The sequence below is a fragment of the Triturus cristatus genome, chromosome 10 (assembly GCF_964204655.1).
Source record: "Triturus cristatus chromosome 10, aTriCri1.1, whole genome shotgun sequence".
Lineage (NCBI taxonomy): Eukaryota > Metazoa > Chordata > Amphibia > Caudata > Salamandridae > Triturus > Triturus cristatus.
Window position 1 is genome coordinate 1,223,378,782 of NC_140593.1, and position 18,379 is coordinate 1,223,397,160.

Below are 18,379 nucleotides of genomic sequence, written 5' to 3' on the forward strand. Positions count from 1 at the left end.
GACTTCTGTGGCACCTCTCGGTAAGCGAAGAGCAGGCATGGCAAGAGGACGTCCCACTTACGCCTCATTGGACCGTCCAGGCCCATGATCATGCCTTTGAGGGTTCGGTTGAATCTCTCAACCAACCCATTTCCTTGGGGATGGTAAGGAGTGGTGAACTTGTACGTTACCCCACACTCCTTCCACAGGGATTTCATATATGTGGATATGAAATTGGTCCCCCTGTCGCTCACCACCTCTAGAGGGAATCCCACTCGGGAGAAAATTCCCATCAGTGCCCGTCCCACCACGGGGGCCGTCACTGTCCTCAGAGGGATGGCTTCAGGGTACCGGGTGGCATGGTCCACCAAGACCAGGATGAACCTGTTGCCCAGGGCTGTCTTGGGATCCAGAGGCCCCACAATATCAATACCCACTCGTTGGAATGGCGTACCGACCACAGGGAAAGGTTGCAGAGGAGCCTTGTGCTTCCCTCCGCTCTTACCACTTGCCTGGCAAGTCTGACAGGTTCTGCAGTAGGAATCGGAATTCTTATGCATTTGGGGCCAGTAAAAGTGGGTGACAAGCCTGTCATAGGTCTTGTCCATCCCCAAATGTCCTGCTAACGGCACATCATGAGCCAGCCCCAGTAGGAAGGTTCTGAACTTCTGGGGTACCACCAGCACACGGGCTGACCCAGGTTCAGCAGCCTTAGGCTCGGAATACAGGAGGTCACTCTCCCAGTACACGTAGTGTGTTTTGGCCTGAACACCATTGGCCTGGTCTGCAGCCTGTTGCCGCATACCTACGAGAGAAGGGCATTCTTTCTGCTCCCTGCAGAATTCCTCCCTGGAGGGACCTCCTTCTTGCTGCCAGTGGGTCAGCTCAGGCAGATCTCCCAGTTCGGCAATCTGTTCCCCGGTAGGCTCCAGAGTATCCCCCTCAGGGTCTACTTCCTCCTGGGCCGTGAGAACTTCGGGGGCCGGTTTCCCGCGCCTCCTGCGCCTTCTCCCTAAGGCCGGTTCCTGGACCTCTCCCTCAGGCTCCAGGACCCTCTCAACACCCCTACTGGCTGCCATGGACCGGGTGGTCACGCACGCCCAGTCGGGTAGACCCACCATCCTCAGATGCGTGGTCTTCTCCACCTTTTCCCAAGGGGAACTCTCCAGGTCGTTCCCTAGCAGACAGTCTACAGGCATGTCAGTTCTCACAGCGACTTGTAGAGTACCAGAGACCTCCCCCCACTCAAAGGGAACTTGAGCCATTGGACAACGACTCTCTACGTTGTCAGCATTGACAACCCTACAGTAGGCATTGGGTACAATCTGCTCTTGAGACACCAGGTGTTGCCTCACCGAGGTCACGCTGGCTCCTGTATCTCTAAGAGCCTCAACCTTCTTTCCATTGATGGTCACCACCTGCCCATATTTCTTAGTGTTAGAGGGTAGGTAGGTTACAGGGACCATCTCACTGTCTCCTAGCGAGACTAGGGTCATCTGCCCGGGACCCCCACCCTCCTGGACTGCTACTTCCTCCCCAAAGTTAACACTAGCTACTTGCCGGGGGGGAGCACCAGTGGGTGCGGTCTTACCAAACAGGCGACACTTAGGATCAGAGGCAATGTGACCCGGGTCACCACACCTATAACAATTGAAGGGCCCCTTTGGAACAGGTCTACCTGTCGGGGCCCCGTTCTGCTGCGGGGTTGGGGGAGGCTGAGAACCCTTCTGCGGGTTCCCTTGGGAATTACTTTGGGGGCCTTTTTGGAACCCCTTCTGTTTACCCTTGTCCCCCCCACTCTTCTGCTGGGGACCCTGCCCACCTTTGGCGGAGTCTCCCACTTGACCCTTGTGGACCCTGGTGCTGAGCCAGCGGTCCGCCTCCTCAGCAAGCTTCCTCGGGTTGGACAGCTTGCTATCAATCAGGTGCTGGCGTAGCTCAGGAAAACATTGACTGGACAAGTGCTCCCATGCAATTAAATCAAGCAGCCCTTGATAATCATTCACTTTGCTACCCTTCACCCAACCATCCAGCGCTCTGCAGAAAAAGGTCACATATTCCACATACGTACTCTCAGGGATCTTCTTGGTCTCCCTGAACCTCTGTCGATATAGCTCCGGAGTTAACCCATACCTGGTCATTAAAGCTTCCTTCATATGGGGGTATGAGGTTTGGAGATCTAAGGGTAAATCTAACAGTGTGTCACGCCCTTCAGCAAGGAACCTTCCCCACAACCCCGCTCCCCAGTCTTTCTCAGGGACCCGGTGTGAGGACATGGCCACCTCGTAGGCCCTAAACCACTGCCCTATGTCATCCTTTCTGAAATACTCCTTTACTACATCTTTGGGGATGTACACCTTGGACTCTACCTGCGCTGGTGGAGTGCTGCCACCAGAAGGAGTGGTGTCCAAACTTTTCGCCTTCAGCTCCAACTCCTTCAATCTGATATCATGATCCATTTGGCGTTGTTGTGCCTCCAGGGCCAACTTCTGCTTTTCCATTTCCATTTGTCCTGCCAACTTTGCCATCTCCATTGCATGCGCCCTGTCGGCTGCCCTGTCTGCCAGCTCCTCTGGCGACCGGACTCTGCTGGGCTCCTCAAGATTGTCGGGTGGAACGATGTCCCCCGCATTCCGTGGGTCTCGTGACTCCTTCCAGGCTCTCAGCGCCTTGAGGTACTGGTTCTTCTTCCTGAATCCAGCATGGGGAACTCTGAATTTTACACTGTAGCCTTTCAATTGCTCCGTTGTGTAACCTTCCAGTCTCTCCCAATCCACCTCATCGATTCCAGAAATCACAGAGAGTGCTCTCCCAGCGGAGTGTGAGCCAGGCATGGTTGCAGTAATGGCAGATGTCTCAACAATTAAAAACCTGTGGCTGCGTTATTTGGTCTGCTCTCACTATCTGGTGATCAATAATTCACTGTATGAAAATTACAAGTGCAAATCCGAAATCCCAACCGCTGCCAACAATGTTAGAGTCGGGGATCTCTGGTTGGCGCAAGGTTGCCCTTGTGTCAAGCAGGAACCCTCTCCTCCACGTCAGGGCGCAGGATAACCCCTCGCGAATGACCCTTGCTCACCCTCTAGGTGCGTGGCGTGAGCAGCCAAGGCGATTCCTCAGGCGTTGTTGGTTAAGCACTTACAATCGCACACACAGTAAATACATCAATCCCCCCAGAAACGGACACCAGACTTGGATATATATAAAAATACGCTTCTTTATGTAAAAATAGGTATATATATCTCAGCAGACTTATCACAAGACCAATAACGTTTTCGCTAGGCCACCAGGTTATACAGCAGGCAAATGTTCTTGGTTCGTAGTTTCGAATGGATACTTTGTAGTCTCTCGCAAATGTTACTTGTAGTTCCAGTACTCACAGAGATCGGTTCCTGCGAACGGGGAAATAAGGCGTTGCGGGCCCCGAGCCCGATACTGGAACTTCTTTCGTGATGGGGAGAGTCGGCACAGGTCGGTGCGACTCTCAGCTTGGAAAGTGTTCTTGGGTCCTCAATCAGCAGGTGTGGGCAAGTAGGCAGGCGCGGCCCGCGACCCTTTAGCACGGCGGTGCAGGAGGGTCTCCACAGCGGGGGCGGCGCGGCCTGAGATGTCCGGGGATAGCGAAGCGGGGTCGCAGGGCACGGTCAGTGCAGCTGGATGACCCGGCGTAGATCACAGTCGTCGGACGGCTTCCGGCAGGAGGGGTGATAGCGCGTTCAGCGCGCTCCAGTGGCAGGCGGTGACAGGGATGCAGGCGGCCTGGCCCGGGGACAGAGAGCGGCTCGGGACGGAGCGGGGCTCTCACGGGTTTGAGGCAGGCGAGCTTCTGGGTGTCACGGCCCTAGGAGGGGCGATGAGGGGCGCAGTCTCTTTTCCAGCGGGATGCACACACGGCTCGAATTGGAGGACGAGCAAGAAGCACAGAGAACCCACTGTTCCTGGGGTTCAGTTCAGGGGGCAAGCTCAGATCAAGCCCTTGGAGAATGTTCAAGCACAAAGTAGCAAAGTCTTTTCAGTAAGTCTCTTCCTCTCCTCTCTCAGCAAGGCAAGCAGCAGGCCAGCTCCTCCGGCGTCTTCTTCTCCTTCTAGTCGGGCAGAGGTCCTTTGTGGCAAACAGGATTCTGATTTCTTAGGAGCCAGGCTCCTACTTTTATACCATGATTCTTTTGTTCTTTAGCGCCAGGGGGCCTAGGCCTGGCTTAGTCCAGTTCTGGAGCACTTTGTTATGGTGACTCTGCTCTTTCCTTTCAGCAGCAGGGCAGAGACATCAGCCGCCCCACAGGGGGTGGCGCCGGCTTTGTGGTGGCAGAGCACAGGTCTATTCAAGAGTCAAGGTGTACTCCTCCCACCCATCCAGGTGTAATCTCTCTACCCACCACCTGGCAGCCAACCTGTCTCTGGGGATTCCCCAACCCTGCTCCTTACTGTTGCCAGGCAGAACACATACACACAGCAGAGGCGGACTGAGATGGTCAGGTCAGTAAATACTAACTTTCTAAAAGTAGTATTTACAAACCCAGGATATTAAAATAGACTTGACTACAAGAAGTATTTTATCATCCTGAGTTCAGGCATACTAAACTTGACACTTCTACCATGCTCTCTGAGTCCACTGGGGTCACAGCGTCGGCGTGATCCCGGCAGCCCATTCTGGCCTATGGAGAGCAGGTAGCCTTCAATAGTGAAGAACGAAAATGGCTGTAATTCACTACTAAGACATGCCACACACATCAGGGCATGTCCTACCTTATGCCTACAATGCACCCTGCCCTTGGGCCTACCAGAGGGGTGGCTAATATGTAGGTAAGGGAAGGTTTAGGGACTGGCAAGTGGGGGCACTTGCGCAGTCAGCGCGACGGTCCCGGACCGCGCACAGGGTCTGCGGTGGCAGACCCTAGACACATTTTACAAGGCCGCTTCCGTGGGTGGCGCAACCAGCGCTGCAAGCCCACCAGCAGCATTGGCATTCACAAGCCCTGGCACCCCTGGTGCACTTTACTGGGGACTGACAGTGAATCCAATAAACCAATCATGGACATCAATTACAGGTACATTTTACCTCGGGAGCACTTGCACTGCGGCACGGATTAGCCGTGGCGCAGTGCCCTGAGCGGACAACACCAGCAAAACAATCGAGGCACACCATCAAAAAGTGGAAGGGAAACTCACGCCAAGGTGCCAGGTCTAACAGGCCGCGGTTGCGCTGTGCCCATGACGAGTCCAGCTCGTCATGAACCCCGACCGCTAATGCAACGCCCGGCACAGGGCGGGGAAAGGGCGTGGCACACAAGGGGTTAAACCTCACATGCATACAAATTAAGCCCCGGAGACGCGCAAACGCGGAAAACAAGATGGCCGCCGCCCTGTGAGCTCCGTGGCGAGGGGGCCCGTTTCTTCGACGAACTCATTAATTCCAGTCAGAATTTACTGGAAATTACTCCTGAAGCCTGCTGAAGCCTTACCTGATGCTGTGGTGACTTTTCCTGGTGTTTAAGAAGTCGGAAGAGGTGTTTTTCTTTCTCCTGGTTCAGCTTCCATCTCTGCCTTAAGGTACTGGCCAGGGGGGCAGAGCAAGTATTCAGGAAAGGGCCTGGCTTTGGCCTAACCACACCCACAGTCTGGTTTAGCTGCTGCACCAGCTTTTTCCTTGAAACATTTTTTCTGCATTTTCATTATTTCACTGTACTTTGCATTTATTTGCTCCTTTCTTTTTTATAATACGAAAATGGAGACTAAAAATGCGCAGAATCCCAATAATAAAAGAAAGCAGCAGATTTCTCCTTCTCCTGTAAACTCTAAAGTGGTGGAATCTGGCGAGCCCTCACTGGCATTAATTCTTGACGAGCTTCATGCATTGCATACCAACACTGATACCATTGCGTCAGAGATTAAAAGCCACGTAAAGATATGGCTCGTATGTCAATGAAAGTTTCAGATAACTCAATTAAAATACAAGATAACAAAGTTAAAATTGATGCTTTTGCACCACTTTTGGCAACAATTTCTCCTATGTCTACTCTTCTCCTGCACATGGAAAATCGTAACAGGCAATACAATTTACCTATTTTTAATATACCAGAGGATGTTGAAGGCTCGAATTGCAGACTATATCTGAAGAATTTGATACCTGGTCTGTTAAACATTACATTTCTGGAGAAATTTGAAATCGATAAAGCACATAGGATTCCATCCCATCGCAATCCTCATCACACCAAGCCAAGACAAATGATTTTTAAGGTTCTACGTCACCATCATTTGGTGGTGATAAGGAAAGCAGCACGGGAAATACCATCCTTAATGGTTAATGGCAATAAAATCTTCATTCACCAAGACTTTGCTTAAGAGACTGTTAAGATTCGTAAAGAATTCACTAACATTCGTCCTCAATTGAGAAGTCTTGGTTTTAATATGGCCTATTTGACCCTTCAGCAATGCGAATCTGGACAGATAATTTTTAAAAGTCCTTTCAACGTCCGGAAGATTAAAAATTATTCCTGGAACAGCACTCACAGCATTCTATGGAAACGCATGATTCTGCTACTTGAATATTGTTATAACTTGTATTTCTGACAAATGTTATTGTTCTCTTCACACTGTGCTCCAACGGATCTGTCATGCTTGTAAAGCGCATGTGCGTTTCAAATCTGTTATTAATGTTTATTTGTGGTCGTCTTTTTTATGTTTGTTTGTCTTTTTTCTTTTCCCTTCTTTTCCTTATACAATGTTCTAGAACTACTATTTTCTATATTTTTCTTCAACTTTCTCTCCTCTTCTTAAATCCTATTTCTTTTTACTCTCTTTTGTTTTTATTATGGCTAATGTTTATAATTTTAAAATAACCTCTTTAAATGTCATGGGTTTGAAACATCCGGTAAAATGTACAAAGATTTTAGATTATTTAGGTAGTTGTACAGCAGATATTTGTTTTATTCAGGAAACACATATTGAAGATAAAATATTAGATTATATGAAAAAAAGTGGGTTGATACTATTGTCCCTTCTCCTGCTAAAGGTAGAATAAATGGTATTACTATTGCTATTCTTTTTGCTAAAAGACTACATTGTCAAATTTTAAGTAAATCATCTGATTTAGAAGGTAGATATGTCATAGTTATAATTAAAATGTATGATTCTGTTATGTTTTTAATTAATGTTTATGGTCCAACTGCTGATGATCCTATGTTTTGGTCTAATTTAACTACTGAAGTACTCAAGTAGGTAATGTTCCTCTAATAGTTGGAGGAGACGTCAACCTTATTTCTGATCCCTTATTGGATAGATCGTCTCTCACTAAATTTCGACCTCCAAAAGCTTTTCTAACTTGAAATCTTTCTTTAAAACTACAAAATTAAATGATATTTGGCGATTGCATTTTCCTAAGGAAACAATGTTTACCTTTTCACTAATCCGCATAACTCACATTTGAGACTTGATTATTTACTAATTTCCAGACAATTAATTAATTCTGTGGTTACTCTACCATTGGTAATATTGATATATCAGATCATGCTTTAATATCTCTTGTTTTACAATTTAATTCAAATTTTAATTCACAATCCAGATGAAGAATGAATACTGATATTGTTCTTAATTACCAAAACAAACTTAAAATATTAGATGCTATTCAGGATTATTTTCATCTTAACCCAGAAGGTTCTACATCCATGGTGAATAGATGGGACGCTTTTAAAGCTTATATTAGAGGTACTTCTATTTCTCTCATGGCACATGAAAACAACATTTTTAATGTAAGAATTAAAGAATTGGATAGACAGATTGCAAAATTTGAAAGGCTTTTTATTACTTCTAATGACCCTCAGTATAGGATGAAATTACAAAAACTCAGATATGAATTTAATTCCATTCTTAGCAGCTGGTATTCAACTCTCCAATTCTAAAGCCAAATTTTGTTTTAATGCTAACAGATCTGGACGGCTTTTAGCTAATTATCTACCCATTAAAAAAGATAAAACACAAATAAATTTGATTCATGGCCACAATGGGAATATTGCCATATCGCAAAATTATATTGTTAATGAATTTCTAAATTATTATACTACTTTATATAATCAACCTAACTTTGTTGATTCTTCTTTAATTGATTCTTTTTTAAATACATGTGGATTACCCAAGATTCCCCTTTTAACTAAAAATAAATTAGATATGCCCATTACCGAAGATGAAATTCGATTAGCCATTAAATCTCTTAAACAAAAAAAATCCCTAGGACCAGATGACATTCCAGCAGAATTTTACAAGGAATTTCAATTACAACTTATTCCTCATTTATTTAAAATATTTACCTTTTTTTAGCTCCACAGGGACTACTACAGGTTCTTTTACTGAAGCGTTAATTGTTGTTTTGCCTAAACCTAATAAAGACCCTTCACTTGTTTCCAATTACTGTCCTATTTCCTTATTAAATCAAGATTGTAAGCTCTATGCCAAAGTACTTGCAACCAGGTTAACCTCTGTTTTAGATTCTATTATTCATCCAGATCAATCAGGGTTTATGAGAAATAGATATTCTGCAAATAATGCAAGAACATTACTGCATGTTATTGAACAAGGGTCCGATTTACCTTTACCAGAAGGAGTGTTAGCATTAGATGCTGAAAAAGCCTTTGATAAAGTACATTGGCAATTTTTATTTTGTACTTTATTTGCATTTAATTTTGGTGGCATATTCATTCGTATCATTTCTGAGCTTTATTCTACTCCTACAGCTCATTTATTTATTAATGGCCAAACTTCAAACAAATTTTCTATTTTCAGAGGTACCAGATAGGGTTGTCCCCTCTCCCCGCTCTTATTTCTTCTTGTAATTTATCCTTTGCTTGTTTCAATTAGGAATTGTAATGATATTAATGGTATTAATATTAAGAAGGTTAATGTTAAAACGTTGGCATATGCAGATGATGTACTTGTATTTATTAGTAATCCTATCTCCTCACTTCCTCCTTTGTTTGAGATTATTTCATCTTATTCCATACTTTCTCGTTATACGTTAAACACTAATAAAACAGAATTATTTTCTAGAAATATGAATTGCACCTCAGATATGTTACCCTTGAAAGATATAATTTGGCAAAGGGAAAAATTTAAATAATTAGGCATTTAATTTTCATCTTTTATGAAAACTACGATATCATTAAATTGTGAGACTATTTTAAGTTACTTTAAGGATAAAATATCTAAATGGTCTTCACTTCATCTTTCGTGATGGGGGGAAAATGGACTCCATAAAAATGACTATAGCACCAAAGATTTTACTCCTTAGCCATGATTCCTACCCAATTTCCTATGAAGTTTTACAAAGATATAGATCGGCTTCTTACTAAATTTCTTTGGAGCAATAAGGCACCTCGTATTAGTTATAAAAAATGTAAATTGCCTAAAGGTAATGGAGGTTTTGGTGTACCAGATTTCTTGAGTTATCACAAAGCTTTTATATTAAATCAAAGTTCTCTGTGGTTTAATCATTCTCATTTGAATAATACCCCTACATAGCTTTCTATAGAAAAGAGTTTAATAAAACCATTTCCTTTACCTTCTTTGTTAACTATGTCCAATAAATCTATATTTTTCAATAAATCTGGTATTTTGAAATCCACTAAGTTAATATTACATGATTTCTATTTAATTTTTCAATCACCCATGTCCATTACTGAAGATATGTCATTATAGTATAATTCTAATATAAAACTTACCAAAAATGTTAGATTTTAGCATTCATGGATTAAGGCTGGTATTTTTTGCCTTAAAGATATTTATCATAACAATGCTTTTTTCTCTTTTGATGTTCTAAAAGAGAAATTGTATTTACCTTCCTCTGATTTATTTAAATATGAATTGTTATGCAATTCTATTTTAGATTCATTTCCTCATTTATACCTTCTAATGTTCAGTCAGATTTATCAATTTATTTTCAAACTCTTTCTACTTTGCCTCATGGTGTTTCAATATTGTATAAAAAGATGACTACATTTAAGGGTGACAATATTAATATGCTTTTGACATTTTGGAATAATGAGCCTTTTTTTCTGTACCTTATGAAACATGGAAAACTATTTGGCTTAATAGTATTTCAGGATGGTTACCTGTTTCGCTTTATCAAACAAACTCATATATTTTATATAATTGCCTATGGTCTCCACTGAGATTGTTTCAAGCTAAACTTCTCCCCATGCTTTTTGAATGTCCTTCTATTTTTAAATTTATGTAATGAAGTTTGGGATGTTATAAAAAAATACTTAATATTCATGATGATTTATCATTTAATTTTCTAATTTGTAAATCTGTCGTTCTTTCTCATAAATTAATTGCTTTAGAAGGTAAACTTTTTTATTTCCTGTTATCAGCAGCTTTAAAATCCTTCACCTCATGTTGGAAAGACGTTTCATTATTATCTGCTCATGCTTGGTGGTTATGGGTTATTTTTACTAGAAGAGGAGCCCATTTATGCTTGAATGGTGTTATTCATAATTGTAATTCTTTTCACTTATTCTGGAAATCTATTGATATCTATTTATCTTCTTAAAATGTATTTTTTCTATAAGTTAAATATTCATTGATATTTTTGCATATTTTCTATTAAATAGTAGTTCTATTTTAATGATTATTAATATCAAATGTACAATTGTTCTTTCTCCCTCCCTTTATAATTTTCTGTATTAATATAAATATATTATATTATATTGTACCTGTTATAACTTAATGGTGTTGATAATTGTCATATATTCTTATTAGGTACTTTTATTGTACTATTTTTTGTATTGTCTATCTGTTAACTAAAAATTCAATAAAATATTCTGAACAAAAAGTTTCTTTAAGCCTCATGGGAAGACAGGGGGGCTCCATTGTCTCTGCTGTGATCTTGTGCTCATTTCCTCCTCTCTTCTTCCCCCTCCACAGCCCATGAAGGGGATCGACTGGAACGCGCCAGGGTTCGGATACATTGTGAAGTGGAGGCTGCAGCACAAAGAGACGGAATGGCATACTCACATCGCAGACAGCCCCCCATATGTGGTCCATGACACCCACACTTTTGTACCATATGAGATCAAAGTCCAGTCTTTCAATGAAATAGGAGAAGGTCCGGAGCCCAATGTGTACATCGGTTTCTCTGGGGAAGACTGTGAGTACACCTGCTCTCAAAACATGCCCCGTATAAAGTGCCCATTACAACCACTGCCCTTTATAAAGGACGCATTACCCCCACTACTCTTTATAAAGGACCCACTACTCCCACTGCCCTTTATAAAGGGCGCATTACCCCCACTACTCTTTATAAAGGACCCACTACCCCCACTGCCCTTTATTAAGTCCCCATTACCCCCACTAACCTTTATAAATACCCCATTACCCCCACCACCCTTAATAAAGGCCCCATTACCCCCACTGTCCTTTATAAAGGACCCATTATCCCCACTGCCCTTTATAAAGGACGCATTACCCCCACTACTCTTTATAAAGGAACCACTGCCCTTTATTAAGTCCCCATTCCCCCACTAACCTTTATAAATACCCCATTACCCCCACTACCCTTAATAAAGGCCCCATTACCCCAACTACCCTTTATAAAGGACCCATTGCCCCCACTGCCCTTTATAAAAGGCCCATTACCCACCACTACCCTTTATAATGGACCCACTACCCTTTATAAAGTCCCCATTACCCCCACTAACCTTTATAAATACCCCATTACCCCCACTACCCTTTATAAAGTCCCCATTACCCTCACTGCCATTTATAAAGCACCCACTACCCACCACTACCCTTTATAAAGGACCCACTGCCCTTCATAAAGGACCCGTTACCCACCACTACCCTTTATAAAGACCCATTACCCCCACTGCCCTTTATAAAGGCATTATTACTCCCACTACCCTTTTTAAAGGACCCTCAGCTCCCCCTCAACATTGCCCATCACTGATTAAGCCACCCTTTTCTCCTTGTCTTTGTACCTGGCACGGTGGTGGCATCCTCAGTGCCACAGGATCTCAAGACCCCACGCGGGCATTGGGATTGGGATTGGGCTTGTGGAGTTCTCCATGACACCCAGAGTAGGGGTTGGGAGCTTCAGCTACAGACTGGGAATATGTGAGAAACTCACTACCGACCTCTGTTCTTTAAGGAAGAGGCAAGGGTGGGCATCCCGCAGGGCACGCGGCGGGGTGAGGGGAGATGGCAGGGAGTTCCATCTCCTACAAAGGCCCTATGAGGTCCTGAAACAGAATCACATGACATATTATTAGGTCTTCTAATCTTTGCTTTGTCCTTCATTCTCCTTTCATATAGATCCCACTGCGTACCCCATTAATGTAGGGGTGCTGTGCCTGAATTGGAGCACGATAGAAGTGACGTGGTCCCCAGTTCCAAAGGAAAGCATCAACGGCCATCTTTTGGGGTACAAGGTAGGTGAACTGTAAGAGGGCCTTGAAACAGCAGTAAGCAACATAAAGGTGTATTATGAAAGAGAAACAGAGCTCTGTGCTGCCCCTCCCCCCTCAAGCTCACAGCTTAGGTGCTAGAGTTATATTTCAGATCAAAGAAATGTCACACAGAGTGGTCTAAGACAGCAAAGCTATCTCTTGGACTACTTTTTTAAGATGGCCGACGGGTAAGGAGGTCCCGCGGGGAGCTCCCAGGCCAGGGATCGCCTTATGGCGAAACTCCCTACGAAAAGCCCCCCATCGAGCCATCACCACCCCGGGGTCCTGAAGGCTACAATACTGCAATCCTCCAGGGCCGCTCCAATGCAATCGCCGAAAGCGATGAAGCCTACCATAGTAACAAGCAAAATCAAGAACGATTACCTTCGAAGGGGCGACCCTTGCACGTTTCCTGTAGCAGCTGCCTTGGTGCCCGAGATGTTTTCCCAAGAAAAAGCAGAGAGTGAGTGCTGAGTTCTCGTCTGTGACCCTCTCATCCCTGTGACAGCCCCTGCTGCAATCCAGGAACCAGAAACCGGCTTCCTCCCCTGATAAGTGGTTGGGGTCTACGGGATCTCCACTCCACCACTGAATGATAGAGGTCCATGGGACTGGCGACCACGGATGGAGTCCTCCATCTTGGCGGTGAAAATCTTCAGCAGGCACACCACATGAGGCCCATCTTTCTCCAGCACAGCGGATCAGCAGTCTGAACTACGGACTTCCTGGGCCCCCTCATGCTTCCCCATTTCTTCACTGCATGCCTGTATCTTATGGTAAGCGCGAGGCAGCCATGTTGCCCCGTATACTGGCCCTCTCCGCAGCCAGCTTACTTCAGCTCGCTTAAGGGTGTGCCACATGACTTGAACGAGACTGCTTTTGTTCCGGCCGGTAGGAGTGACCGACCCCAGGTGTTACCTTAATTGGTGCTGGTCTGCGGGACCTGAATTATTCCAGCTACCGTAGGCTCAATTCCTTATCCCCCTCTACTCTTTTTGTACACCGTTATGTATCCTCTGCAAAATGAAGGGGTGCTTAGAGTAATGAGAAGCTTCTTGGATTGTTCCACTCACCCCCCCCCCCCCAGAAGGCCCCTCCCTCTCTGTCTAGAACCTTGCTACAGTCCGTATCACATTGATCCTTGACCTTTGAGCATGTAGCTCTGATGTATCACTGAGAGTTACCCCTTTCTTGTGCTGTGTACTGCACCCCACCTTTACCCATCAGAGGTGCCGGAGTGGAGTCATGCCAGGGTAGCTGTGGGTGCACACAGGCACGCACCAGGCTGGACATATCCTCTGCAAAATGAAGGGGTGCATTGAGACTTTGAGGGGCTTCTTGGACTGTTCCACCCCTCCCCCCTCAGAAAGTTCTTCCACTCTGTATAGAACCTGGCTACAATCGGTATCACATTGATCCTCAATCTTTGAACCCGTGGCGTCGTTTGGCGGTAGGCCACTTACGCCAAAGACTTTACCTTGAGGTTGAAACCTCACCCCCCTGAATCTCTGAGCTGCAGGCTGTGGATGAAATGCTTGGTCCAATGAGAGACAGTGTGCTTCTCAGGACTCGCCTATAGTTTTTTCTGAACGTATTGCTGACTTTCATGTGAACCAAGAGGTTTGTCTCACAACCTTTTTTCCAAAGTTCAAAAATGACTCTCGGAAATCCTGACGGTTGGAAATCACTTGGTTTAGGTAGAAACATCTGAAGATGTCTAAGTCCAGTGGGCTATCAGTTCTTCGGGGGGGTAGCCATTGGGGTCTGTGAGCAGCAACAAAGACCCCTATACCTGGCTGTATAGGATCCTGTCTCTTGAAAAACCGGTCCCTCTATTCATCGTTCACTCCCTGCTCCTACAGATAGAGTAGATGATGCTGGTGCAAGCGTTACTCATGGATAGTAACCGCAGGGCAGCCTCGCTTAACAATGTTTGTTGTTTAGAAATAGTTTGGGCCTCTCTGTCCTGCTCTGCTGTGTTTTATGCTTGGACATATCCCATATTTATGACTGAAGTGTCTGGGTCTTGTGGGGTAAGAGTAAGTCAGACTTACTCCTTGTAGTAACACTTGTGTTGTTAGAACACCCCTGAGGCAAGTAGCCCTTCCGCCTCCTCCTTTACTGCATCTCTATGGGCTGAGGAAGTGTGAGGGACGCAGAGGATATACCCCCCCCCCCCCAGGGTCTGTAGAGGGGGGACATTTAGGGACAAGTGGGAGGGTACGAGAGGGAGAAGAAAACATCTCCCGAGCACCTTCAAATACATTAGTTCAGGAGGAGAATTGTTCTAACCCATCTCTTGTGTTTGATTTGCCCATCTATATAATAATGTTGCATTAATTTTAAGAATCTACGCCACATATATGGTGCACAGGCCCCTGCCTCTTAGATCCCTATAGCATTGTCGCCAGGAGCCCACAGGAATGTATCTCAGATCATGTTTAAAATCTCTTGCTTTTAATAAATAGCTTACAAACATCTGATAAACTAAGGGGGAAAGCTTACGTGTGTTAAACAGATGCGCTTTCTTGAATCTTAAAGACACCTTTTAAATTCTAGCATGAAGGTTGTTGCATGATTTCCATGCTACACATTGCCAGAGCTCAGCTCGTTTATGGGCTCTGAGAGCCAGGGCAGGCCGTGGCTGGGCCCTCCCTTCTCTAACTGAATGACTATCATGGGGTAACTTGACATCGCTCACCCTTCTCTTACTGAATGACTATCACAAGGTAACTTGACCTCGCTCACCCTTCTCTAACTGAATGACTATCATGGGGTAACTTGACCGCTCACCCTTCTCTTACTGAATGACTATCACAAGGTAACTTGACCTCGCTCACCCTTCTCTAACTGAATGGCTATCATGGGGTAACTTGACATCGCTCACCCTTCTCTTACTGAATGACTATCTTGAGGTAACTCGAAATCGCTCACCCTTCTCTAACTGAATGACTATCATGGGGTAAATTCACATCGCTCGCCCTTCTCTAACTGAATGACTATCACAGGGTAACCCGAGATCGCTCCCTCCTCTCTAACTGAATGACTATCACGGGTTTACCTGACATCGCTCACCCATCTCTATCTGAGTGAGCTGTCACAGAGTAACTTGAGATCTCGCACCCTTCTCTAGCTGTATGACTATCATGGGGTAACATGAGATCACTCACCTTTCTCTAACTGAATGACTATCATGAGGTAACTTGACCTCGCTCACCCATCTCTATCTGAATAACTATCACAAGGTAACTCAAGAGCGCTTCGACGATGCTTTCTGAAGTGGAACAAAGGGCGCAATCACTAAAACACTGATCTTTACCTTTTCCCTACATATAATCTGTGTCATAGGCTTGTGGGATGCTGTAGTGCGGTCCTTCTGTGGCACTACATTCAGTCACTATAGTTAGGGCCACCAGTGGTCTTGGATTTGCTGGGAAGTACTGTTTTTCCACCATTTGTCTCCGCAAATGTCAGGCACGTGTTCATGTATTTTAGTACAGAACCAATTATTAAGCCTTATAAGAAATCAATTCTGTTAAGACATTTTATATTGTGTGTAAAAGTTACATTTCATTCCTCTAGCGCCACATTGCTTGTCTTTTCTATGCACGGCAGTGCTCTCAGTAGGAACTTCTATGCCCACAAGTTGGTGCAACATTATAGTCCTACTTCTATGTTTGTGAAGTGTCCCAGTATTTGTTTTTCAATATGTGACCACCCAAAGCTATGATGGCCCTGAGTTTGACCCACTTATGACCTGCCCCTTGTACTTGTGACTAGGGATGGGTGGAATTTGCGTAGTCGCGTTACGCAAAGCTCAGCAAAACGGTAAAAAATCTCCGAGCACGCAGAAATTCCGTGAACACGCGGAATTGCTTGTTCGCGATGCTTTTTTCCTGTTCGCGAATGCTGTTTGCGTGCTTGGGGGGAAATATCTCGTGAACACACATTTTGAGAACGTGAACAAGCAAAAAATTCCGCGAAGCCGCGGAATGCAGAATTTTGGGCAATTCCGCGAAATTACCCAAATTCTGCAAATTCCACGAGCGGAGCGTAATTTACCGCCCAGGCCTACTTGAGACCACTCTGTGGGTCACACAATGAGGCACATGTCACCAAGGGCATCCCCAGGCACTCTGCCCTTTCATATATACTCCAGGACTTTGCCCATACTGCCTGCTCGCCCACAGCTTCAGAGTGTCCTGCGCCTCCGAGGGCAAAAGAAAAGGATGAAGCAGTTTGCACCCTGCTGTTGCTGCTTGTCCTGGAGGAGAACCAGGACCTCCACAGCCACCCACTGGTGGGCAGGCCCAGGCTCTGGGTTGTCTGGCGCTCCTGGGCACTCGTCAGCAGAAGCCCTACCAGATTCCTTAGGTCATTCAATATGAGCTGCTCCATGCCAGTGTTTTTCCTTTGAATTCTGGGACTTGTAGTCTTGTTTATTCCATTATGAAAACCACGCCTGCCAGTCCCAGAAAAGAAAGCCACGACTGAAGAAGCCCGCCATGCATGGACCTGGGAAGCTTGGCAGTTGTGCTCCCCTACCCTGCTGCAAAGCTGAGCTTCACGCTGAAAAAGAGGACGATGAATGTGCCACCCCCCTCACATGTGCAGTGTGCCACTGCCAGGTGTGAGGTTATTGTTCGAGCGTGGCCATGTACACCAACAACTGCTGTCATCTGCCCCTTTTGCAATTCATGATGGCTCACCTGATCATGGCTGTGTTTCACACCCGTCTGATCATAGACCAGCACTGTCATACTGCGTTGTGCTAATCTTTCATACACATGTGTGTGGGTCAGCATGTGGCTTTTACTAATACCCTATTGAGCAGTTCACCACATACAAGGCCCCTGGACCAAAGTGATTCAGCGCTTCCTACATTTTCTACATAATTTTAGAGTTCCCGCATTTATCACATAGTCTGTCATCTGCTGCGTAATCTTCAGAGTTCCCCCAGCGCCTTGACACCCTCGCGGGAATGTAGTGCGCTTTATAAATGATTGATTGATTGATTGATTGAGAGTTTAACCACAAAGTGTTTCTAGCTCAAGTGGGTCAAGAGTTTCAAACACTGCAGTGACGCAAATTGCCGTGCAGTGGACAGACGGTCGCTCGGCGACCAGTCGCTTATTCCTACTCCTGTATTTAATAATAATAAAAATCCACATTTGTAAAGCGCACACAATCACCCGTAAGGGTCTCTAGGCGCTGGGGGCCGTCGGGAAGATTAAGCAAGCTATTGTCCAGAGTCACATGGTGCTGGGCTAATCTGCCCCCGGCGATCGAGCCGTGATCCCCAGATTCCGGAGTCAGTCGCCCTGGCTGTTAAACCGGTACTAATGAGGTGAAACCTTTTCCCAGTCTTAAGATTTGTACAAATGTAAAATAATGGGGCAATACCATCACAAAATGTGTCTCGTTATGCCATATAATTAGCCTTTTTTTCCTGCATAATTTAGTCAGCCCTGCCACATAATGTGGTCCTCCTTCCCACATAACTCCAGTGACCCCAACTGTGGGTGGTACCTGCACATAAAAAAGAATGCAGACACCTAAACTTAAAAATAAAGGGAAGGTAAACTATTCTGCAGGAAATGCTGTGTTGTGGTAGGGAAGGCTGCTTTTTTAACTGAATACTTTGTGTATGTGTGTGTCTGACTGGTTGATGCACTGGGGTCTAGTGATTGTGTGTTCAGAGACCTCTGAGGTCCCAGCCTGGGAGAGAAAGCCTTGTGTAGAACAGTTGCACTGCAGACAGTGTATGGCAGACTGCACACATTATAAGGCAGGCTGATACAAACTGAGAAAAAAAGGTAGGTGGAAATTTACCAACTCTTTTCACTAGGTTTGCATCACAAAAGTGGTGTAAACCCAGCGCAAATCGTTGTGGTGGGATTTACCTTCCAATATAAATTCTGGTTTACCCTGGAACGTACCTATCGTAACGCACAGCAGAGGTA

General features: G+C 45.1%; 1 protein-coding gene across 4 annotated transcripts in view; it reads left to right on the top strand.

Annotated features, from left to right (window-relative positions):
- L1CAM (L1 cell adhesion molecule) overlaps positions 1-18,379 on the top strand; it is a 729,162-nt gene that overhangs the window by 676,762 nt on the left and 34,021 nt on the right. For all 4 annotated transcript variants that reach the window (XM_085629771.1, XM_085629773.1, XM_085629772.1 and 1 more), the window contains 2 exons: positions 10,897-11,119; positions 12,283-12,398. In XM_085629771.1, the coding sequence (XP_085485897.1) occupies positions 10,897-11,119; positions 12,283-12,398 (339 nt within the window). The remainder of the gene's footprint in view (positions 1-10,896; positions 11,120-12,282; positions 12,399-18,379) is intronic.